We start from the raw sequence: 20,879 nt of genomic DNA on the forward strand, positions 1-20,879 counted from the left end.
ACCATGTGTGCAGGTGGGAGGGTGGGTATTACTAGGGAAGGGGCACGCGGGGGCCCTCCGGGATGGGGTGCGGGCGCGTCCTTAGTCTCGGTGTAGGTGGAGTCACGGGGACACATCCACGTGAGGAAACCCCTCAAGACGTGCCCTCGGATGTGTGTGTTCTGTTGCGCCACGCACAAGTTTTTTAAGTCACCTTTTGGGTTCTTCCCGCGTGCCACGTCCTGTTCCGGCCCCTTCACTGGGAACGTTTATTTCCATTTCCCGCCGAGAACGCTAAAGCTCAGGCAGCTGGTTCCTTGACGCCGGCCGCTCCAGATTCGCCCAGCGCGGGAGGGGCAGGGCCAGGGTGCAGGCCCAGGTGTGTCTGACTGTAAGGCCCGTGCTTCGTCCGAATTCAGGGGTCTAGACTTGCCCGTGCGTGCTCGCTTCGCTCCGTCACGGCGTTCCTTTCAGGCGTACTTTCTCCGGGACACGTGGGTAATCCGCTGTGTTGGGTACGAAATCTTGGACCGATCTTGCCGAACGTGTAGCACGTGGTACCCGCTCAGCGCTCTGTTGCAACCGTGCATGATCAAGATGCACCCCTGAGCCTGGAGATGGACCCCCCCCTTCCCGTTTCCCCTCCCTCCTCCTCTGGAACTCTAGACCTGGGTGTCTTCCTCTCTGGGATCCTTCCGTGACCCCCGGGACCAAGCAGAGCGCGCCAGCGCGTCTTTATGGGTCAGTTGCGCTCCGCGTCCCCGTGAGCACACCGCACGGACGGACCCGCATATGTAACCCCTTCCCTCGAGGACAGCTTACCCCGGGTGGGATCTGTGTCCCCGTGCGTTTACACCTCGGGACACGCTCCACACTGGACCCCACGGATCCAAGGGAGCGTTACCAGAGTGTGTTCCAAAGCACAGAGTTTTATGTGGTGTCTTGAACGGCTATTACTTGAGGGAAGGCTTCTAAACCGTATGTCCGTACCTGCATATCTGTGCACACACGCACGCACACGCACGAACCGTGCTGCCCAAGCCTGTCTCCAGCAGGACTGCATGGAGTCCTTACCGTTCTTATGTGCATTTTGGAGACTCTGGACTCTAAGTGCCACATCCTGGGAAATGATGGAAATATATTCCATTCTGTCCTTCTTATTTATTATTTTATTTTCATTTTAGAGGGGGGAGGGGCAGAGAGGGACTCTTAAGCAGGCTCCGTGCTCCGCGCGGAGCCCGAGGTGAGGCTCAGTCTCACGACCCTGGCGTCGTGACCTGAGCCGAAATCAAGAGTCCGACGCTCAACCGACTGAGCCACCCAGGCGCCCCAGCTCTGTACTTACTGGGGAGTCCAGGCTTGTGACTGGACCTGCCACGCAGCAGCCAGAGGGGGGCCGTCCAGAGAAGTGTCTGAAATACTTCGGGAGGGCACAAGGGGCTAGAGTTGGTGGGGTCCGTGCGCTTCCACGCCAAAGGAGTGCTGGCTCCGTGTTCACAGAACGGTGCCTTTCTGCTGTCAATACCCTACACTGCCCACCCGGACGTTCAGTGCAGCGAACGGCTAGGAAGTCGTTCTGAGGGAAAGCTGTCCCTCCTCTTTCTGGAGGGAAAGAGCCATTTATGTTTTATTTACCTCTGTATTTCTGAGTCCCCAGCATGAAATAGCTGATAAACGGTGATTATTTGTTCTGTTCCTTTAATGCTGTTTTAGTTGAAAAAGATAAACTTTCGGTTTAGCTGGCCAGTGATTTAATTTGGTTTTGTAAAGCCCCTCGCTGCTTGTCTTGCCTCTCACCTAGTGCGTTTGAAGATGTACAGACCCAACATTTCTCCCCGACCAGAGCAAACAAGTCTGTACACACACAGCCTTGCAGGTCAGGGGAGGCCTCCCCGGGGCCCCGTGTGACGTGAGCCAAGCACGGGCCGAGGACCGGACAATGTGCGGGTGCCGCTCCCAGGCTGCTAAGAGTGTGACACGCTGCCACCAGCCCCCCGACACACACACACACACACACACACACACACACGGATGCATCTAAATGGCACCATTCACAGTGAAAGGGGAAAGAAGCCCTGTTTGTGTGGCTTTTATGGTATCCTAGCAACCAGGTCCCCAGGGCCTGAAGCCGATGGCCGGAGGAGTCCGCGTCCTGTAATGAATGAGGCTTTCACAAAAGTGGACCGCTTCCTGGTTCAGGTGTCGTGGCAAGTAGACCATTTTTAAGTGAGACGCACACACTTGGAGTTGCGCTCCTTCGGGTGGCCCCTGCTTCGCGGTTTTCCCGCGTCTCTGAAACAGAGGCTACAAATGACGAGCATCGTCAGCGCGCAGATTCTGCGTCCCGCAGGCTGAGGCACAGAAAGTGGTTCTCCCCGAGGGCGCCCAGAGGTGACAGAGGTGAGAACCCGCCGGGGGGCACGCGCCGCCCACGCCTGTCCTCAGGCTGTGTCTCGCCGAGCCTGGTTGCTCAGCCGTTCCCATCTCAGAGGTCAGGATGCACCGGGGTTGGCTGTACCTTGTTGACTCACAAAGAGCAAGATTGCCTGGGGTCGCCTGGGGGACTCCGTCGTTAAGCCTCTGACTTCAGCTCAGGTCGCGATCTCGCTGTCCGTGAGTTCGAGCCCCGCGTCCGGCTCTGTGCCGACAGCTCGGAGCCTGGAGCCTGCCTCGGATCCTGTGTCTCCCTCTCCCTCTGGCCCTTCCCCTCTTGAGCTCGCTCTCTCTCTCTCTCTCTCTCTCTCTCTGTGTCTCTCAAAAATAAATAAAGATTAAAAAAAAAAAAAAAGCAAGAATGCTTGGGGTTTATTCTCACCTAAGCTAGGAGATGGGAGTCTGCCCTTTCCCGTGGTGAGAAGCCCGGGGTGGGCCGTGTGGTCTGCCACCTCCCCCTTGGCACGCACTCAGCCCGCACAGGGACCAGGGCAGGGCTGCCGTCACACCGCAGGTAGTGTGCGAGTGGCCGTGGAAGCCGCTTCCTTGGATGGCCTGTCACTTCAGCCACCTGGCTTTGCGATGACACAGCATTTTCGCCATTTTACTTCCTGATAGTTCCTATTAACGTTTGAAGTAACACCACGTAAAATGCGTTTGAAACCTGAAACAAAACGTCATGCAAAGATCTGTTGCCACCTATTCTTAATCTGAAGGATCCTGCGGCACACTTGTGGCTGATTAATATAACAGGTGCTATTATATACCGATACATACTCATACTGATGAGTAGAACTTTAGGGAAAGAACGTCTCTGGGGATATGTATTAGACATCCTGGCCGAAATAGTTTCTCCCGACTGGTCTTCCATGGTCGTGGTGAGTTTGCCAGCCTGAGAAAGTATTTTGAATTCTGAAACTACATGAAAGATTCATTCCTAACGTTACTCTCTTTTCTCCTGGGCTTTTCTTGGAGCAGTGGTAGGCTGACGAGCAAGATGGAGAAGACAGTACAGAGATTCCCTGTGCATTTCCATCCCCACCGGGGTGGGACGTTTGCCGCACGTGGTGAACACCCACTGACATGTCCTTGTCACCCATGGTCCGCACTTCCCAGGAGGATTCGCTCTTGGTGTCATGTGTGCTGAGTTTGGACAAGTGCGTAAGGACGTGCATCCCCCATTGTAATACGTGGAGGCCCGGGGAATCCTCTGTCCTCTGCCTGCAAACGCAGATCTTTTTCTGATCTCCGTGGTTAATACCTTGTTTGGAGTGCCCTGCAGATGCTGGGATCACACAGTAGGTGGCCTTCGCAGACTGGCTTCTGTCATTGGTGCTCCGCATTCCAGTCTGCTCCATGACTTCTCATTTCTTTTTTCGCGCCGAGCGTCGCATTGTCTGCACGGACCAGATACTCACTTTTCAGAATCGCTTCCTGTAACGTTCTGTCTACATGGTGGTCATTCTGCACCTGTCCCCCAGCGTCTCTACAGTATGGAGAAGAGCATAAAGAGAGCTTTGCTAATTCTTGACTTTGTGTTTCAGAAAATTGCTATCTCCCGTATGGATTTGACCATAAAGAAATGTCTCAGGGCCGCCTGGGTGGCTCAGTCAGTTAAGCGTTCAGCTCTTGACTTGGGCTCAGGTCACGTTCCCAGGGTCGTGACATTGAGCCCCGCGTCGTGCTCCATGCTGAGCGTGAAGCCTGCTTATGATTCTCCCTCTCTCTCCCTCTTCCTCCCTCTCCTCCACTCACACACGTGTTCTCTCTCTCTAAAAAGAAAGGGAGAGGGAGGGAGGGAGGGAGGAAGAGAGAGAGAAAAGAAAAGTCTGAAACAGCCTAAACTTCACCTGCGTGACAGTGTCCAAACACAGCCCCTGGGGGGTTTCAGAAGCCTGTCTCTGCACAGAGCAGTCTGCATTCCCTTTGAAAGCATATTCAGCAAAGTCGACCAGTCACCAGGAGATCCTTCTGTTTATTTATTTTCAAGTAATCTCTCTGCCCGATGTGGGGCTCGAACCCATCACCCGAGATTAGAGCTGTGTGGTCTGCCCCCTGAGCCAGGCAGGCGTCCCGCCAGCACATCCCCTTCGTGCTCGGTAACGCACCTCCCTTGCGTCCCCAAATGGCAATACCGAGCGACATCGCTGGCAGATCGCGCGTGAGCCCTGGGGCACTTGGTGGGCACAGCGGGCCCTGAGGGTGAGGTCTGCCTCCGAAAGAGCTGGCGAGTTTGGACCCCACTGACCACCCACGTGAAACGTATGCAGTCCTGGCGCATGGTCTGTGCTTAGTAAGTAGTCGTAGCATTTAACTGGATGTTTGTATTTTGTTACCAAGTTAAGTATTTGCCAGTTTTTCTTTTTTTGCCTTCCCTTTAGTAAAAAGAGCAGTTTGGGATGTGTTGAGGATGTTACTACAGGACTTTTTACAGTTGCTGTACTTAAACGCCATTGCTACACAGACTGCGTATTTTGTAAAACACTTGAGAGAAGTTTGGCATCGAGGGAACCTGTTCCAGGGAACCCTAAAGTCAGGATTTTTGCCCAAAATGACCTCGGTCAGATTTAGCAGTGACGGAGAAGGGTCTGGGCAGAGCATGGACGCCCCACGGCCGGTTCAGCACCGTGAGATGGTGACTCCCTGGCTTTCGTGTTTTGGGATCGTCATTCCTGGCAGGAAGTGTTGTACTCTCTGTACCACTTTCTAGAACCAACAGATTTAAACAAACAAACAAACAAACAAACCCTACCGGGTGAGTGAGTGAGTCTCTGGAGGAAGGAGGGCCGGCGGCGGCCCCTCGGTGAGTCCCTGTTGACCACGTGAAGGAAGCTGTGGGCTGAGCCTCTGCGCGGAGGCCACTTTCGCGACAGGAGGACCCGCGGGTGGGACGGAGGAGGGCCGCGCCAGCCACCAGCACGCGACCCGAGCCTGCTGGTGTCTCTCCCGACAAACCACGTGGGCCCCGAGGAACTTGGGGGAAACGCCGGGCCTGCCTCACGGGAGTGAGGCGTGGGGGCCGCAGTCGGGAAGGAAGGCCTCCGGATCCTCAGGCTTTCTTATCCTCGTGGCCACCCCTTCTTCACCTTGGATGCTCGCGCAAATCCAGAAAACAGAAAAAGAAAGCTCGCTTCCAGATGTCCCCTTTTCCACGCTCTTCTGTCCTCTGGTCCGAACCTCCCTCCCAGGTAGAGGTGAAGCAGGCTTCGCGGGTTGAGCCCCGGCCGCCCCGGCCGTCCCGGCAATGGCAGCTGGTTCCTGCGAGCTGCCGGGAAAGGCCGTTTGAGGGACAGACAGATCTTCTCTTCAGGGTTAACTGAGTGCAACTGAAAGCGGCCCCGTGCTGTGAAAGAGCCTCACGGGTGGACGGAAGCCGGGCCGAAGAGGACAGTTGGACAGCCGGGTCCCAACCCTGCACTTGGGATTTTTCACGCGACTGCAACCGGCCTTATTTTTTACAAGAGATTCTCGTCTTCACGTTCGGGTAGCGGCCTAATTTTACGTTCTTACGGAAGCTCACAGAATGATGGCCCCGTGCAGATAACAATCTGTACTTCCCGGTTCGGGACCGGAACAACCTATAGCAACTCAACACATTTTCCCAGTTTTTGAGAGAAACCGGGTTATGTCAGAATCGAAACGACTTCTGTCTTTCTCTCTGAAAGCACTTCGGAGTGTGGGTAGGAAACACCAGGAAATCCTAACAGGTTTTCAGCAAGAAAATGATGTGAGGGTCCCTGGCCTCCTCCTCCCGCTTTGCTGCTGCTGCTTTTTTTTTTTTTAATATATTTTTTTAAGGTTTATTCATTTTTCAGAGACAGAGCATGAGGGGGTAGGGGCAGAGAGAGAGGGAGACACAGAATCCGAAGCAGGCTCCAGGCTCCAAGCTGTCAGCACAGAGCCCGACGCGGGGCTCGAACCCACAGACCGAGGGATCGTGACCTGAGCCGAAGTTGGACGCTCAACCGACCGAGCCACCCGGGCGCCCCTGTAACCGTCTATGTTTCTAACAGAACTAGCCTCTTTTACACCAAACATTAGGATTTTACTGAAATCTCATGACCACCGTGAAGCAGATACTGTCATTGTCCCATTTTACAGAAGAAGAAGTTGAGGCAGAAATGGTCGTGACTGGCCACGGCTCCGCACTCCTGAGCAGCAGGCCTGGTGTTTAGAACCCGCACTTTCTGACTCCAGGGCCCAAGAGCTTCATGTGGGTCCTGTGATCATTTGACACACTGGGGCGTGGTCCCCCCCCCGAATGGATGAAGCAGCCAAGGCAAAGGGTAGTGAAGTCCCAGCCTGACAGAGGGGTCGGGGGCTCCACAGCCTGCCCGGGGCCCCACGCTGTCTCTCAGGTGTGCCGGGGACCAGGCAAGACACACGGCAGGTGTCCCCTCCCGCCGTCCTCACACGTGACCTGACCAGCTCTACCTTGTTGCGGTTGCGTCAACTGGCTCCAGGTTGCACATCGTATGAAGTGGCCGCGTTGGAACTTGAGCCCAGGTCTGTCCTTTTCCAGGACCTTCCTCTGGCCTCGGTGGACCCCTCCTGGGCCCCGGTTCCCACACTTTCCTCTCGAAACCACGCTCCACACGGCTACCCAAGACAGGGTCCTCATTTTTCTACTTCGTTCTTGCCCCAGGTTCTAATTGTACTGGAGTAAAACACAGACTGTTCACCATATCCCGATTCCCTGCAAGGGAGGCCTTCCCGTGGAAAGCCTTGTTGCTTTCCAGTCTCCCGACACAGAGCTGACCCCGGACCTTTCTTCGTGCCTTGGGGCTTGTGCACGGCCCGCAGCCCTCTGCCCCAACACCCCTTTCTTTGTAGCCTGTGGGTCTGAGAGTGGTGGTGCCTCCTCGGAGAGGCCACCTCCCACTGCCCTTGTCCGGTGAGTCAGTCTCTAGAATGTAGATGCCACAAGGGCGGGGACCTGACCATCCTGGGAACTGTTGTTTTCCCAGCATGGAGCGTGGTGTCTTCACATTTGCTGACGAGCAACTAGATCATGGCTAACTTCTTGAGACAGCCGGGTGTGTGATCAGCCGTTCGCATCTTTGGATGTAAATCCCGTGCTAATTCCAGTATAATGCTCAAGGAGCAGATTGTTTGCAGAGAGGAGGAAAAACACGTTAGAGTATTAGATTTCTATAACGGAATGAGATTTTTCTCGCCAGAGTGAGGCGGCCGGTACTTTAGAAGTTGTAAGAGAGACATAGGGAAGAACCTTAGAACTTAACGTCACCACCACAACCAGCTTGGCCTTCATATAAATAGCCCAGCGGGCCCGTGGTATTTATTTCCAGTTAACGTGGAAGGCAGTTGCACGTGATAAATTTCTGCCGAGTGGTCTTCCTTTAAAACGGACACGGCCGAGCTCCTCCCGTAACCAGGATGAGTGGGTTCCCGGGTCTGTGCTCTGTCCTTAGTTCCCCTGCTACTGAGAGAAGTGGAAGCCGACAGCACAGGATGAGAAACACCACCGCTCACGGGCTCGCTTCGGGGCGGGGGAGTGTGGGCGGGAAACGGACGCGTCTGCGGGCCCACCCCTGTTGACTGCCGACTTTCTGGGAGCTGGGGGGGGGGGGTGGGGGGAGACAAGCCAGCATGGTGACCCGTGGAGCGGACCGTCCCGGGTGACCAGTGACAGTGGTAACGTGTTCAGGCCCCCGGCACGTGCGGTTTGTGAACACACCCTCTGGGGCACCTGCTGCGTCTCGTCTAGTCTGAAATCTGCCAGAACCCCCACACTGTTTGTTTGTCATTGAAACAGAAGCCTTGCTCTCTTAGAAGTATTTCTGACCCTTAGCTGTGCTGTGTAAACTTCGGACTTCGTTAGCGCTAGACTGACACTCATCTTCTGTGATTTAGATGAGACTACTCACTTTTTCTACTCCAAATACTAATTTCATTTGAACTGTTTTTTCTTGATGTTTATTTCTTTATTTGGGGAGAGAGACTGAGCGTGCATGTGTGCAGGGGAGGGGCAGAGAGAGAGAGAGAGAGAATCCCGCACAGGCTCCACCGTGTCAGCACAGAGCCCAACGTGGGGCTCGATCTCACGAACTGTGAGGTCACGACCTGAGCCAAAACCAAGAGTCAGACACGCAACCGACCAAGCCGCTGGCGCTCCTCGAACTGTCCGTTAGCTAGTTCCAGGGGTGCTTTGCAGAGGTAGTCACTCTAATCTCTGCAAGCTTATTCTGTCCTTCGGGATTGCTTTGAAGAGAAAGGGACCTCACTTCAAGTGTCAGCACCATCCCTTTAACTGACTTGGAGGCAGAGGTAGGAGGCTTGCGGTTAGACTGAGCCACAGGAAGAACCGCTCTGTCCGCCTCCTCGTCGGCCACGCTCACGGACAAGTGCTCGGAAGTAGGTGGCGCGGTGGTCGCGAGGGTGGGTGCCGAGCCCGCCTCCCACCCTGGCTCAGCCGCCCGAGGGTGTGTGACCTCGGACCAGCGTGAGCCCCGGCGTCTTGTGTCGCCGTCCGTAAAAGGAGGGTGGCCGTACCTGCTGCAGAGTGCATCCTGAGGACCGAATGCTTCCTCTGGGTCCCGGAACAGCCCCGACGTGTCCTGGGCGTGTCACAGCCGCTGCCGACACGTTTACTGCGCTTGCTCTTACTGTTTCGTGCAGATGCGCTGACGGTCTTGGTTCCGTGAGAGGCGCTGGAATCGGTTCCTCTCGCAAAGCCTTGCTTACCGCGGAGTCCCTGCGGAGAAGGTCACTGCTGCTCACCCGACGATTCCTTCATCCCAGAGGGCACACGGTACCTTACGGACGTCCTCTTGCCTGGCAGACGGGGCCTGGAGCCCCCGGGGGGTCTCTGCTGTGCGACCACGGGCTTCTGCTCACGATTGCTCCGTCCTCGGGGGCCGGGCCGTCCCAGGTGGCTCCACGCGGTCTCCGGCCGCGGCCCCGAGCGGGGATCGCAGCACCAGGGCGGCACGGTGCCTTTAGGAGTTTGTCGTGTCCAGAGCGCATCTCCCCGACGAACGCTCCCCTGCAGCGCGAGGGCTGACTTCGTGTGGGGCTGGGCCCCTGCGCGCGTGTGTTCAGTAACCTCTCACTCACGGCCCACCTTCCCCGGAAGAGCTTCGAAGTAGGTAGAAGACGGGCGGGGGGCATTTGTCCCGCGGACGCTGAAAGCGTCTCTCCTTCTGCGCTCCAGCAGCTGCGGGGACGAAGCCGGCGGTCCCGGCACGCAGGTGATCACCCGTTCTGTGGGAGGGGTCCGGTTCACCCCGTGACCGCAGCCTGAGAAGGGGCGCGGGATGGGGGCGCGGGAGGGGGACCCGGGGAGGGGGGCGCGCAGCGTGATGGGCCCTGGGGGTTCTTCCCGCGCCGCTTACCGAGCGCGTGCTGCGTGCCCGCCACGTGCCAGGCGCCACTGAGACGGGACACGCAGGGGCTCGCCCGGCGTCTCGGAGGTGACACTGGAGTGCGGCCCCAGATGCACATGGAACCACTTCACGGCCCCAGAAGCCTTTAGTGTGGTTTCAGTTAGAAGTGGTGGTGGCCGTTTCTGATCCGAGACCTGTTGTGGGATGTTGACGCCACGCTCTGACCGCCCTGTGCCACACTGCGCTTTCAAGTGGTGAGTCAAGTGACTCCAGACTGTGTCATGTACGAAATTGGTCGCAGTGCCCTCGGACCCTTTACCTCCAAAACCCCGCGGCTGTGAGCTACCCACGCAGCCCTCACTCGGCCGCAGGAGCTTCTGGTGTGGGGAGCGGGTGTGGTGACAGAGGGCAGGGGCCTCCTCCTCCCGTCACTCGGCCGGTGTCACTTTGCTCATCTTGGAGGCTTGGGCTTTATACGTGTGGGATTTGTCAAGGACCAAGTGCTCCTAACCCGGCTGGTGTGGAGGGGGTGGGGGGCAAGAGACAGACCGCGTCCGCACGCGTGTGACGGTGCTGGGGACGCGGAGCCACCTGAGGTGGGGAGAGAGGAGCAGAGGCCCGCGAGGTGCTCAGTGTCGGATCCCCCTGTAGAAGCTCCACTTGCGGAAAGTAAATCGTGCCTACCAAGGACAGAGAATGCACCCTTTGTTCCAGAATCACCTAGAAGGTGCTGATTGGGGTTCAGCCCAGGAATAGTGTCTGACACAGCTCTGTCAGAATTGGGCAGTTTGTGTTCTTGGGCCTCGTGGCTCTTCCTGTGACGTCCTAGTCCCCTGGGGATTCAGAGGCCAGGAAACGGCCCCTGCCTGCAGAGGGGGTGGTTCCGGGATGACGCCTTCCTGCCCCTTCTTGGAGCTCGTGCTAAACACAAGTATTCTTTCATATTCTCCAGACTGTGGCCTGTGATCCACCAATCTGGCAGCTGTCCCCCCGCCCCCACCAGCCGGGTCAGTCTTCCCGTTACCACGCTCAGGATTCACAATTAGCCAGTAATTGGTAAATGAGCGAGGACGCACGCGTTCATTTGTCGGTGCCTCCGGGACACAACACGCGGCAGAGCCTCGAACGGCTCGGATCCGCACGGCGCTGGAGCGCCTGAACCACAGATGTTCCCTCCTATTAAAATGCAGAAGTGCGGAGGGAAATCAGATACCAGATAGGCCGACGATTTGGAGAAGGAGGAGGGAGCCAGATGGGCGGTTTGTGGCGGTTATTGGGCACACTCTGGCTTCCAGCGCCAGGCGGGGAGACCCCGGATGGAATCCGCACCGCAGAAACTTCTGCTTTAATTTCCTGACGGAGAAGAGCATGGGGTTAGCCGGATGACATAATGAGAGTTAAGAGCAGAAGGTAATTATGGTAGAGGAAGGCAGAAGGAAAGGGAAGTATGTTGGCCCTTGGAGGTCGAGTCAGTCCGTGCAGGAAAAGCATGTGCTGCCCCGGGAAGGGAAGGAACGGTGGCCGTGTTTTCCAGGTGTGTCCTGACCGCCGGCCCTCGTCTGTCCGCGGCTGGGTGCCCCTCACCCTCCAGAAACCCCTGAATCGTGAGCTCTTCCTCCTTCACCACCTCCACTCGGACGTCCTCTGTGGTTTGGACAAGGTCCTCGTCCTCCGGCAGAGGCCTCGGGGGAGCCCAGGGATCCCGGGGCAGCAGTTTGAGAGGCGCCACCTTTTTCCCCTCAGAAAGTCAGTACGTGAAGAGCAGGGCTGAGGTTGGTGAGGACCTGGGAAGCGGGGCCCCCCAGAGCACCCCCCCGACACGGGCAGGTTCTCTGACTTGTGTGGCTAGCAGGAAGGCGGAAGGAAGTCATTGCCGCGGGAAGAGAAGCCGCCCTTTCGATGCCTGCTCGTCCTTTGCCTGACAGAATCGGCATATTTAGAAGCATTTTGTCTTTTAGCAAGGGAAAGCGTTTTCAGAAGCATTTTAAACTGAGCTACTTCTTTGCACTCTGAAAAATTCTTCAGTTTTACCACTTCTGTGAAGATACTAGTTTAGATACGGAAGTCGTTTGAAAGCATCCTGATCTTTAGCAGAACCGTAACTTCGTATTACGAAAACCTTAATTTATAACGTGGCAGGTAATTACACGGTTTTTGTGAAACCCGAAAACCTGATCAAGTAGGTTCGCCTCATATCGAACATCCTGTTCTCACACCAACTTTGTAAAAGGTTTTTATGCTCTGTGCCCTGCTAAATAGTTGACTTTGTTAGGCAGTACGTAAATCCCATGCCATCAATGGGCTTGTTGTCTAAAAATAATTTTTCGAAATGTATCCCGAAAGCAAAAATTAAATGTAGATCCTATGTATATAGTACCTACATTTGTTATATACATATTGTATATGTTATGATGTTAAATATAGATGTATGCTGTGCATGTACAGGTTCATAACATATAAAATATCATAGATATTACATAGATAGTATGTATACACACGTTATCAAAATCTTTTAACATAAGCTAAATTGTTTTGATTTAGATAATGTGAGTTTTTCTTTTTTTTACATTTGTTTATTTTTGAGAGAGAGAGACACACACCCCAAGAGTGTGAGAGGGGGAGGGGCAGAGAGAGAGGGAGACACAGAATCCAAAGCGGGCTCCAGGCTCCAAGCTGTCAGCACAGAGCCCGACACGGGGCTCGAACCCACGAACCGTGAGATCATGACCTGAGCCGAAGTCAGCCGCTTAACTGACTGAGCCACCCAGGCGCCCTACTAATGTAAGTCTTTCAATGCCAGGACTTTAAAAAGCTCATTTATTCACTCAACAAATATTTATTGGTGCCTTCCGTGTTCTAGGCCAGAGGTAGGCAAACCTTTTCTGTAAAGGTTTAAATTTAGTAAATATTTTTGGCTTTGCTAGCCAGACGGTCTCTACCACACCTCCACAGCTCAGCCGTTGGAACATGAAAGCAGCCATAGTCAGTAGGTCAGTGAATGGGCATGAATAAAGTGCCAGTAGAACTTCATTGGTTATGGGTACTGAAATTTGAGCTTCAAATAATTTCCATGTGTCACCAGTTAGTAGTAGCTTTTGATTTTTCTCCCCCAATGATTTAAAAATATAAAAACTATTGTCAACTTGCATCCGTACAAAAACACAGGCCCTAATTTGCTGACCACTGTTCTCAGCATCCTTCCAGCCACAGAGCTGGAGCGGTGACCAGAACGGAGCCCCTGTCCTCCCGGGCCCTGCGTTTGGGTACACAGGTGTCTGATTCTGAGAACTGAACGGGTGTTGCCCTTCTTAGATGGAACCTTTCTCATCGGACACTTCCAACTGCGGTGTTTTAATTCTCTGACTTTAAAGTGAATTTGGCACGTCAGTCTGCTGGTTCGTCACATCCGTGTTGGGAGATTTTCTAGATCGCACTGTCTCCGGGCCTACACTTTTGTGCCTCACTAACACCTCACCACCCGACTTGTCCAAGGCCGCAGGGTTCGGTGTTGAGCTGGGTCTCTCTGAAGCCCGGGGCTGCGGCTCTGGGCCCGAGAGGAGCCTCCTTCCCAAGCACGGCAGTTCTGGGGTGCTCATTGCCACTGTCCCCTTTGTGCCTGTGTCCAGACCCCAGAGTGCCCTGTTGAGGAGCCGGCCAGCCCTGTGGAGTCCTCACTCGAGTGCTGATTGCAAGGCTCTTTCAGGGCAGTTTTGTCGCGCACAGGCTCACGCCTTGTATTTGCAGTAGCTATGGAAACTTTAGAAGCTGTCTCTCTAAAGCCAGGCGCACAATAAAGCACTTCACGTGTTGGTTGGATTAGACTTTAGAAGATGTTTAATTTTCTCCCCCCGCTCTTTCTCTCTGTCTGTCTCTTTAGAGAAGGAACAAGAGGGCAATGTGAATATTAACTGGGACTCCCTTTAATCTCCCTAGCGACCCTTCGGGCTGTCTAGGGCTGCGCAGGCTGCCCAGGGCTCCGGGCTTTCACAGCCGCTAACGAGGAGAGCCATGCATATTCATGAGCCAGGCTCGTGTGCGTGAGACGCCGCTTGTAAGGGCTTGTTTCGGTGTTTTCTCTTTTCAACTCAAATTTTGTGAAAGAAACGACCGCTAAATTTGGTTTTTTAATTATGATTAAGTCAGAGTCCCTAGACAGTAGTGCTAAAGCGTTCTCCCTGGAAATAGGGACAAAGGAGAGCATGTCTGTGTGGCATTTAATTTATAGATGGGACAACACAGACCCCGAGTGTGGGTGCTCACCAAGGGTGGAGAAGCAGGGCAGGCCTTTCCTGTTTGCTCAGGGCACCGCGTTCGAACTTCACGAAATCCTCCTTCAGGAGGAAATACGACTTCACATTGACGAGAATGGGAAACATACATTCTTGTGAAAAGTCGGCGGGGCGGGGGGGGGGCGGGGGTTGCTGTTTGGTTATTTCCGACCTTCAAGGTGTGCAAAGGAGCGGACTCCAGCATGTGGCCCTACCTCTCCCGACCCCCCACTCCGTCTACGCACATCTTCTTGCCTCCTGAACACCAGGTGCAGAAAAAGACAGACGTGCCTTTTCTGCTTTGGGCTTTACTGCTTCTTATGTTAGGTTGTCCGCCGCGTGGCTGTGCCGTGAATCTGTCCCTCGAGAAGTTCACAGCGGCTGCGTTGTGCTCCCGGAGTCGTGCTGGCCCAGCCGGGAGCAGCGCCCCTGCCCGGTCTGACCGCCGGGAATCTTCACCCCTCTCCTTCTCTGGGCTGCCCTTTTGCTACGTGCAGAGTAGGGGGCGCGCGGGTTTTTCGTTTCCCAGCGCTTCCAGGGTGAAGTGCCACTAAGCTGCCGTGGCACCGCTTCCACAAGGCGCGTTGGTTGCCTCGCCACGATGCACGTGATTGAGATCTGCCCTCTCATCTGCCCACGTGGGAATCCTCCCGGTGTCTCTTGTCCCATACCCTGTATCGACACCACGCACGCAGCTTCCTCGCCTGGGTTGCGTTTGTAGTGGTTTTCTTTCATCTGATCTTTCCACCGTGCAAATCCCTGAGTCAGCAAACCACACCAGGAACCCGAAGGAAAAGCACAGCCTGTGTGGGTCACTGCCGTGCCACCGCGGCCCCACCCACGTGGCGAGTGGGAGCTAGCACTCCTCGTTCGGAGGTCCCACAGACATCCCCCGACACTGTGCTTGGAACAGAGGCGGGTCACACCTGCCCCCGAGGAGCTCGCAGGGCGTCTGGGTGGACAGGTAGAAACAGCCAGCCGTGGCTTCCAAAGTCCGCAACTCACTTTGTGTCTGGAGCCAGCCTGGAGGCACAGATGCGAATCTGGTGCGGCTCCTGCCCTCGAACGTCACAGTCAGGTGAGCGCGGTGCGCCTGGAGGAGCCGTCGGAGACACGCGGTGGGCGCGCCTGACTCCCGGCGCTCAGAGGCAGCCCGGGTGGCGAAGGGCGCCCGGCACGAAGGGTGCGCAGCGACCACGGGGGGGGGGGGGGGGGCGTTTCCCCGTCACACGCACTTTGATCCCTGAAGCTCTGGACGATGGTTCTTCGCTGCAGAGACGCTCCGCCTTTCATCTGGCAGCGTCCGGGCTGCGTGGGATCCCTCACTGCCGAGCCAGCGCCCCACCTCCCGCCCCCGTCTCTAGGAGCTCTCAGTGAGACTTCAGTTTTCCCGCGTTCAGTTCTGTTGCAGTGAATTAACTAACAGGAAGCCTTCGAAAGAAGTACTCCGCTCCCGTCACTTAGCGCTCAGGACGTACACACACGAACCAAAATTCTTCAAGCGTCTGTATTTATTTTCCTGCCTGAATTTACCCTTCTGTTGCTTGCTCCTTCAATCCGATCTCTTGATCACTGCCCGCCCCCACCCCCACCCCCCGGTTTGGTACAAAAAGTGAGGAGTTTGTAGAATGAGGTCATTCTGGATGAGAAAGTACTTGCGGCAAACAATTCATTGTTCAGAAATTCACTAACGCATCAGAAGTTTTGTCACCCAGGATTCTCATTTTTATTCTTCATACTGGCGCAGAGGGTGGGGGGGGGGGGTTCGGTGATTGTGGAAAAGGGGCGGAAATTCTAATTTAGGCCTTTATGCATCTGGATGTTTGTACGGACTCGATCTCCAGAAAGGAAATACAGCCCTGTAAAGGGCCTGGGCTTTGTCATCGAAGGATGCCCGATAAGTGGCAAAAGGGCATTCTCCCACCAAAGGGGGACAACTAATTCTAGGATCAGCATCAGCCGGGTGTCCACAATTCCTGTTCTGTGCCGTCTGGAACAGGTTAGTCATTTATACTCCCAAGTGGTTTTGATGATAAACCTCCAGAGGCGAGCAGACGTCTGCTCAGCCTCGGCACTGCCCGAGGCCACCTCCGGGAGAGGTGGGCCGGTGTGGACTGTCTGTGAGCAGGGGAGCGCAGAGGCCATGAGGAACTCCGAGACCTTGTCAGGATTGCGAGCCAGCGTGGGTGTGTCAGAGGGACGGGGACGGAGCAACCCTTTAACCCCAAGAAGACACGTCCTGAACATAAAACTGCCACGTTTTTCATGCCTCGGTTTGTCTGACTTTGGCGGACAAGCCTATTTTTTACCATTTTGCTTTGAGCTTTTTTTTTTTTTTAATGTTTATTTTTGAGAGAGAGAGCAGAGCACAAGCAGGGGAGGGGCAGAGAGAAAGAGAAGGAGACACAGAATCCGAAGCAGGCTCCGGGCTTTGAGCTGAAGTCGGACGTTTACCCGACTGAGCCACCCTGATGCCCCTACTTTAGCTTATCGAACTAGGGAAACCGTTTGATTCACTTTCTTTCCCAAACACTACAAGAAAGAGCCTTTATACATATTGAAGCCTTTCTCTGTGGCTTCCTGTGTCCAGTTGAGGGAGCTAGAAATGTCTGAGCACCGGCCTCACCACTATGCTGGGAGCTGGGACAGGGTCAGAAGTGTTGACCCTTCAGACTGGAGAGCCTGATACAATTTGGGGGCACAGATGCCCCCATTCTGACACCAGAAATGCCTGCACAGGAAACATCTGACGATCGGGGAAAGGGTTTGTTTTTCTTGCCAGCTTCCATCCGATGGTGGGCAGGGAGGCCTTTCTTCATTGGAGAAAGCATCTGCCCCACCCCAGGTGTTTGATGTTCCCTCCGGAACCGCAGAAGGTGCCAGGCCCGCCGTATTCGACACGTCTGATGCATCCCTGGACCCAGCACCGAATGCCGGTTGGTACCCGAGGCAACTTCTATAGTTTTCTTGTAGAACAACATGCAGCAGCAACTTAACGCTTCCCTGAGATTTTCACAGCTCTTGGTCACTAAAAGACCTCAGTAAATGCAGCGATTCTGTCGTCTTCATGGGCTCTCTACTGTCTGCTGTGAAGGCTGCTGTGCAGGACATGCAAAATTAGGGCCGGGGCCCAGCAAGGCCGAGGGGATGAGATGCTTTCTTGAGATCACAAGTATTCAAACTAAATACAGCAAATCCTTCAAAGGCCTTCTGGCTTCATCTTGCAAATGCGGCGGAATGAGGGAAATTCCATGGTGACTCCTAGGGAACAATTCGTATTTATAACTGAGCTTGCTCTAAACAAGATGAGTCCTCTCGCCTGCCTCTAACTTGGCATCTTTGTGACTAATGCTGTAGTGTTCTTATTCTTTCCCTGGTGGCTCCATAACATTACCCAACGTGTGTGTGTGTGTGTGTGTGTGTGTGTGTGTGTGTGTGAGAGAGAGAGAGAGAGAGAGAGAGAGATCATAGACCTCAGACGTGGCTGCTCCCAGCTTTTGCTTCCTTGCTCGTTCATTCAACGGGTCTTCGTTAAGTAAGTACGTCTCTGTGCCCGTTGTTGGATATCACACACATGCACACGCACGTGGGACATACCTGTACGATTCCTGTGTCACGTCTGTTCGATCATTTCCCCCTCTGGGTGCTCATGACACATGGTCAGGAGGAGCTCGTTCGCCAGTGCCGGGTTCGTCCCCCTCCTTTCCGGTAGTGCTCGCGTGCGACTCCTGAACCGGGAAAGTGTGTTGGTAGATTCCTTTACCCCACTTCCAGTCCTGACCCAGTGGGTGGTGTATGCCATCCGAAACCTTACAGAAGACAACAGTCAGAACCAAGACTTGATCGCAAAGATGGAGCAGCAGGGGCTGGCCGACGCCTCCCTGCTCAAAAAGATGGGTTTGGAAGTTGAAAAGAGGGGTGACAGGCTGATTCTGAAATCCACCAGTGGCACACCTCCGCTGGTGAGTATGCTGGGGGAGCAGCCGGTTTGTGCACAGCAGCCCCCACCCCCTGTTCCCTTGCCCACGGGCAGAGCTTCTTCCCGAGAACCCGGATGGGAGCGTGTTGCCTTCTCAGATGGCCAAGAAAGCCCTCGGTTTAATCGCAAATAACATTTTGGTCAAGCTTTAAGCTGCCATTTTCTTAAAAATGAGAAGTTCCGACTCGTCTGGGGGGAGACATACAAAAAGCACGTCAAAGTTTCTGTGCGGTCTAAAAGTTTCTGACAGCAATCGGGTTTTCCTGGCGAGGCAGCCGATGCAGGTAAGCCCCCTTCGTCTTGTGGAATGGGTTGTTTCAGGTCCCTCCCTCAGCTGTGTGCGTGCCTGCGTGTGTGCGTGCGTGTGCGCGTGTGCATGTGCGTGTGTGTTTTCCCTTGGGTGATTCTTAGAAATAGATCTGCAATTTTGTTTTCTTTTTTTTCTCTTAGTGAACGAACTCTCCATTGAAGCATCTGAATTTTGGGAATCTGTTTCCCGGACTTTCAAGTGTTTGAAGATTTGTTAAGTACAAATTCAGGCATCCGTGAATCTTAGGTAATAGAGTTAGATGTGTATGAGCTCGAAAGTGAAAGTAACTTGAGTATTTTGTGGTTTCTTTGCTTTAGAAACGTAACCGTTCGGTTTCCTTTGTCCCCATGGATACAGTGTGCATTTAAGTCATATATTGTACTTACTGTGGCGGCAGATAATAAATTCTTTTCCTGGAGGGCGTATCCCTTGTTCGGCAAAGACTGGGGCATTCGCTCGGATTCCATTTGTTCCTTCAGATGGCGGGTCGGCCTGATTACTTTTCTTCTCTGCTCGTTGGGTTTTCTGAACTCTGGCAGGCAGTTGAAGTAGGTTTCTCACTGTGATTAATTCTAGCAATCTCTTTTCACCCTTTCTGCCTTTCCAAAACATTGACAAGACTCATTTCCAGCTAATTAATTCGAGAGATGCTGAAGAATAGAGAAGCTCCCTCTTCATTTTAGGGACTGGGCTGTGCTGTCACTGAGCCCAGCCCTTTGGAACGTTGTGGGGACGATACAGGGAGTGAGTGGGGAGAACGTGAGGGCCGTTAACTCTTCTCTTTCCAAATCCCCCGGGGAACTAGACCTCCAGACCCATTGTTCTCACAGGCGCATGCCTGCCTCTTACCCACTTTCATGCCTCCTCCGTGAAGGGCACTCTGTGCCTAGGACCACAGGATTAAAGGACGTCCACGTCTCATTCAGTTTCAAAGGCACTGTCTCCTAAAGCCACTCCACGTTTCAGCCACGGCTCCACTTTCTGGAGTTGCAAAAGTAGTTTTGGGGACCAGGAGTTAGCTTGACCTACATCTGTCTATTTCTGTCCTTTTCTCTCTATACACGTACTCCTGTTAGAGGTGGAGCTGGGTTAAACGAGCACTGAAATCTTTGAGGCCGCCCAGAGCATTGATGTAACCAGCAGAGAGCTCCAGAGGGAGGTCACGTACGAATGCATAAAACGTTCTTGAACAGCCATGTTACTCAACTGTCTAGATTTTGCACAGTCCCTGTTGAATCTTCCAAAATAAAAACAACGAAGACCCAGCCAGAAGTTTTACAGAAATACCGATTGTTCTAGAATAAAGTGCTTCTAAGTTTTTTTGTAGCCATACGTAAATTGCTCTGTACAAACAGCTTAAGCATGTTCAGAATGAAATAAAAGTTGTCCCACGTGCTAATGTACTCTCGATTTCTGAAGAAACGTCAACTTCCAGAATTGTGGTAATCTGTAACGTTTTTTTCTCTCATTTATGACATTCCATCAGTAAAGAAGCCTTCTTTCAAAATTTAAAATGCACAAAGAAGTCATTCTTTTCTGAGACACAAAGAGTTAACATCCTGTTCTCAAATAGAGGCCCTCCAAAGGGAAAAAAAAAAAAAACAGTGGGAGTCCCTTTTCCCTTTTAACAAGTTTGCAATAGACACTTCTTTTTCTTCTTCTCTCAATGGATGTATGCACACCAGTGGAATCAAACAAACATGCGGTATAAGCCATATAATAACAAACACAAATAAACAAAAGGGAGCCTTGTGTGGGAACACAGAAAGGGGTAATGGCTGTGTGTTTTCTAACTAGGAAATGTGGGGCTTGCATAGTGAAAACATGCTGACGGCTGCATTGTGGCTGCTTGGATGCCCTGGACGGTTAATCCTCCCGCACAGCCAACAGCTCCCCTGCCCTCTACCCAAGGGCTTGGTGATTCTGAGAGCCTCGTTTTACATGCTGCAGGGGATTAAATCACCACCTCAATCAGTCATTTAGAAGAAGAAGAAAGGAAGGCAGGCCAGCCTTACAACATTTGTAAAGGGACAGAATGGCCACAGCAAGTTTGGCGACCATGTTACTGCTTCCAAGAGCAAACCAGCAAAGCATTTGCATTTTTTCAGCCTGTTTCATTATAAAAGCTAGTAGGGGAAGGCTTTTCTGCTTGATACGGAGTCTAGGTATTTGCAGACGGGTTTTGTTCAAGGTCACAATGGATGTTGATATTTCAAAAATACAATTTTTTCACAATTTTAGTAATATAAGAATTTCTATTTTTCCACCTTAATACATCTTGTAGGTTTGCTTATGAGTTGTTTGGGAAACTAGTGTTGAGACACATTTTTGTTCAGTAACCTGTGAATCTAGCCACAGAGCTTTGGAAACTGCTAAAAGATGCCCATGTTGCAAAATAGGATAAAGAGAAATGATTGGGGTTATTTGGGCTGCCCATGAGTAGATTTTAAATCAAAAATCAGCATTTTATGTGTGTGTGTCCTGTGCCCAGTATCTACCGAAGGCATCAATTTCCTGCTCTTTTCACCATACCTGGGACCCAAATGTTATTCATATGTCATTAC

The 20,879-nt window shown here is 53.3% G+C and overlaps 1 protein-coding gene across 4 annotated transcripts in view; it reads left to right on the forward strand.

Moving 5' to 3' along the window:
• ATXN10 (ataxin 10) overlaps positions 1-20,879 on the forward strand; it is a 537,342-nt gene that overhangs the window by 146,234 nt on the left and 370,229 nt on the right. For 3 of the 4 annotated variants that reach the window (XM_081796279.1, XM_081796280.1, XM_078449311.2), the window contains 2 exons: positions 17,801-17,988; positions 18,456-18,602. In XM_081796279.1, coding sequence (XP_081652405.1) covers positions 17,801-17,988; positions 18,456-18,458 — 191 coding nt within the window. In that variant the 3' untranslated portion in view covers positions 18,459-18,602. Of the gene's footprint in view, positions 1-17,800; positions 17,989-18,455; positions 18,603-20,879 lie in introns of those variants that run through there. The other variant, XR_014138018.1, reaches the window with a different exon arrangement.

The sequence above is a fragment of the Panthera onca genome, chromosome B4 (assembly GCF_046562875.1).
Source record: "Panthera onca isolate mPanOnc1 chromosome B4, mPanOnc1 haplotype 2, whole genome shotgun sequence".
NCBI classification, from domain to species: domain Eukaryota; kingdom Metazoa; phylum Chordata; class Mammalia; order Carnivora; family Felidae; genus Panthera; species Panthera onca.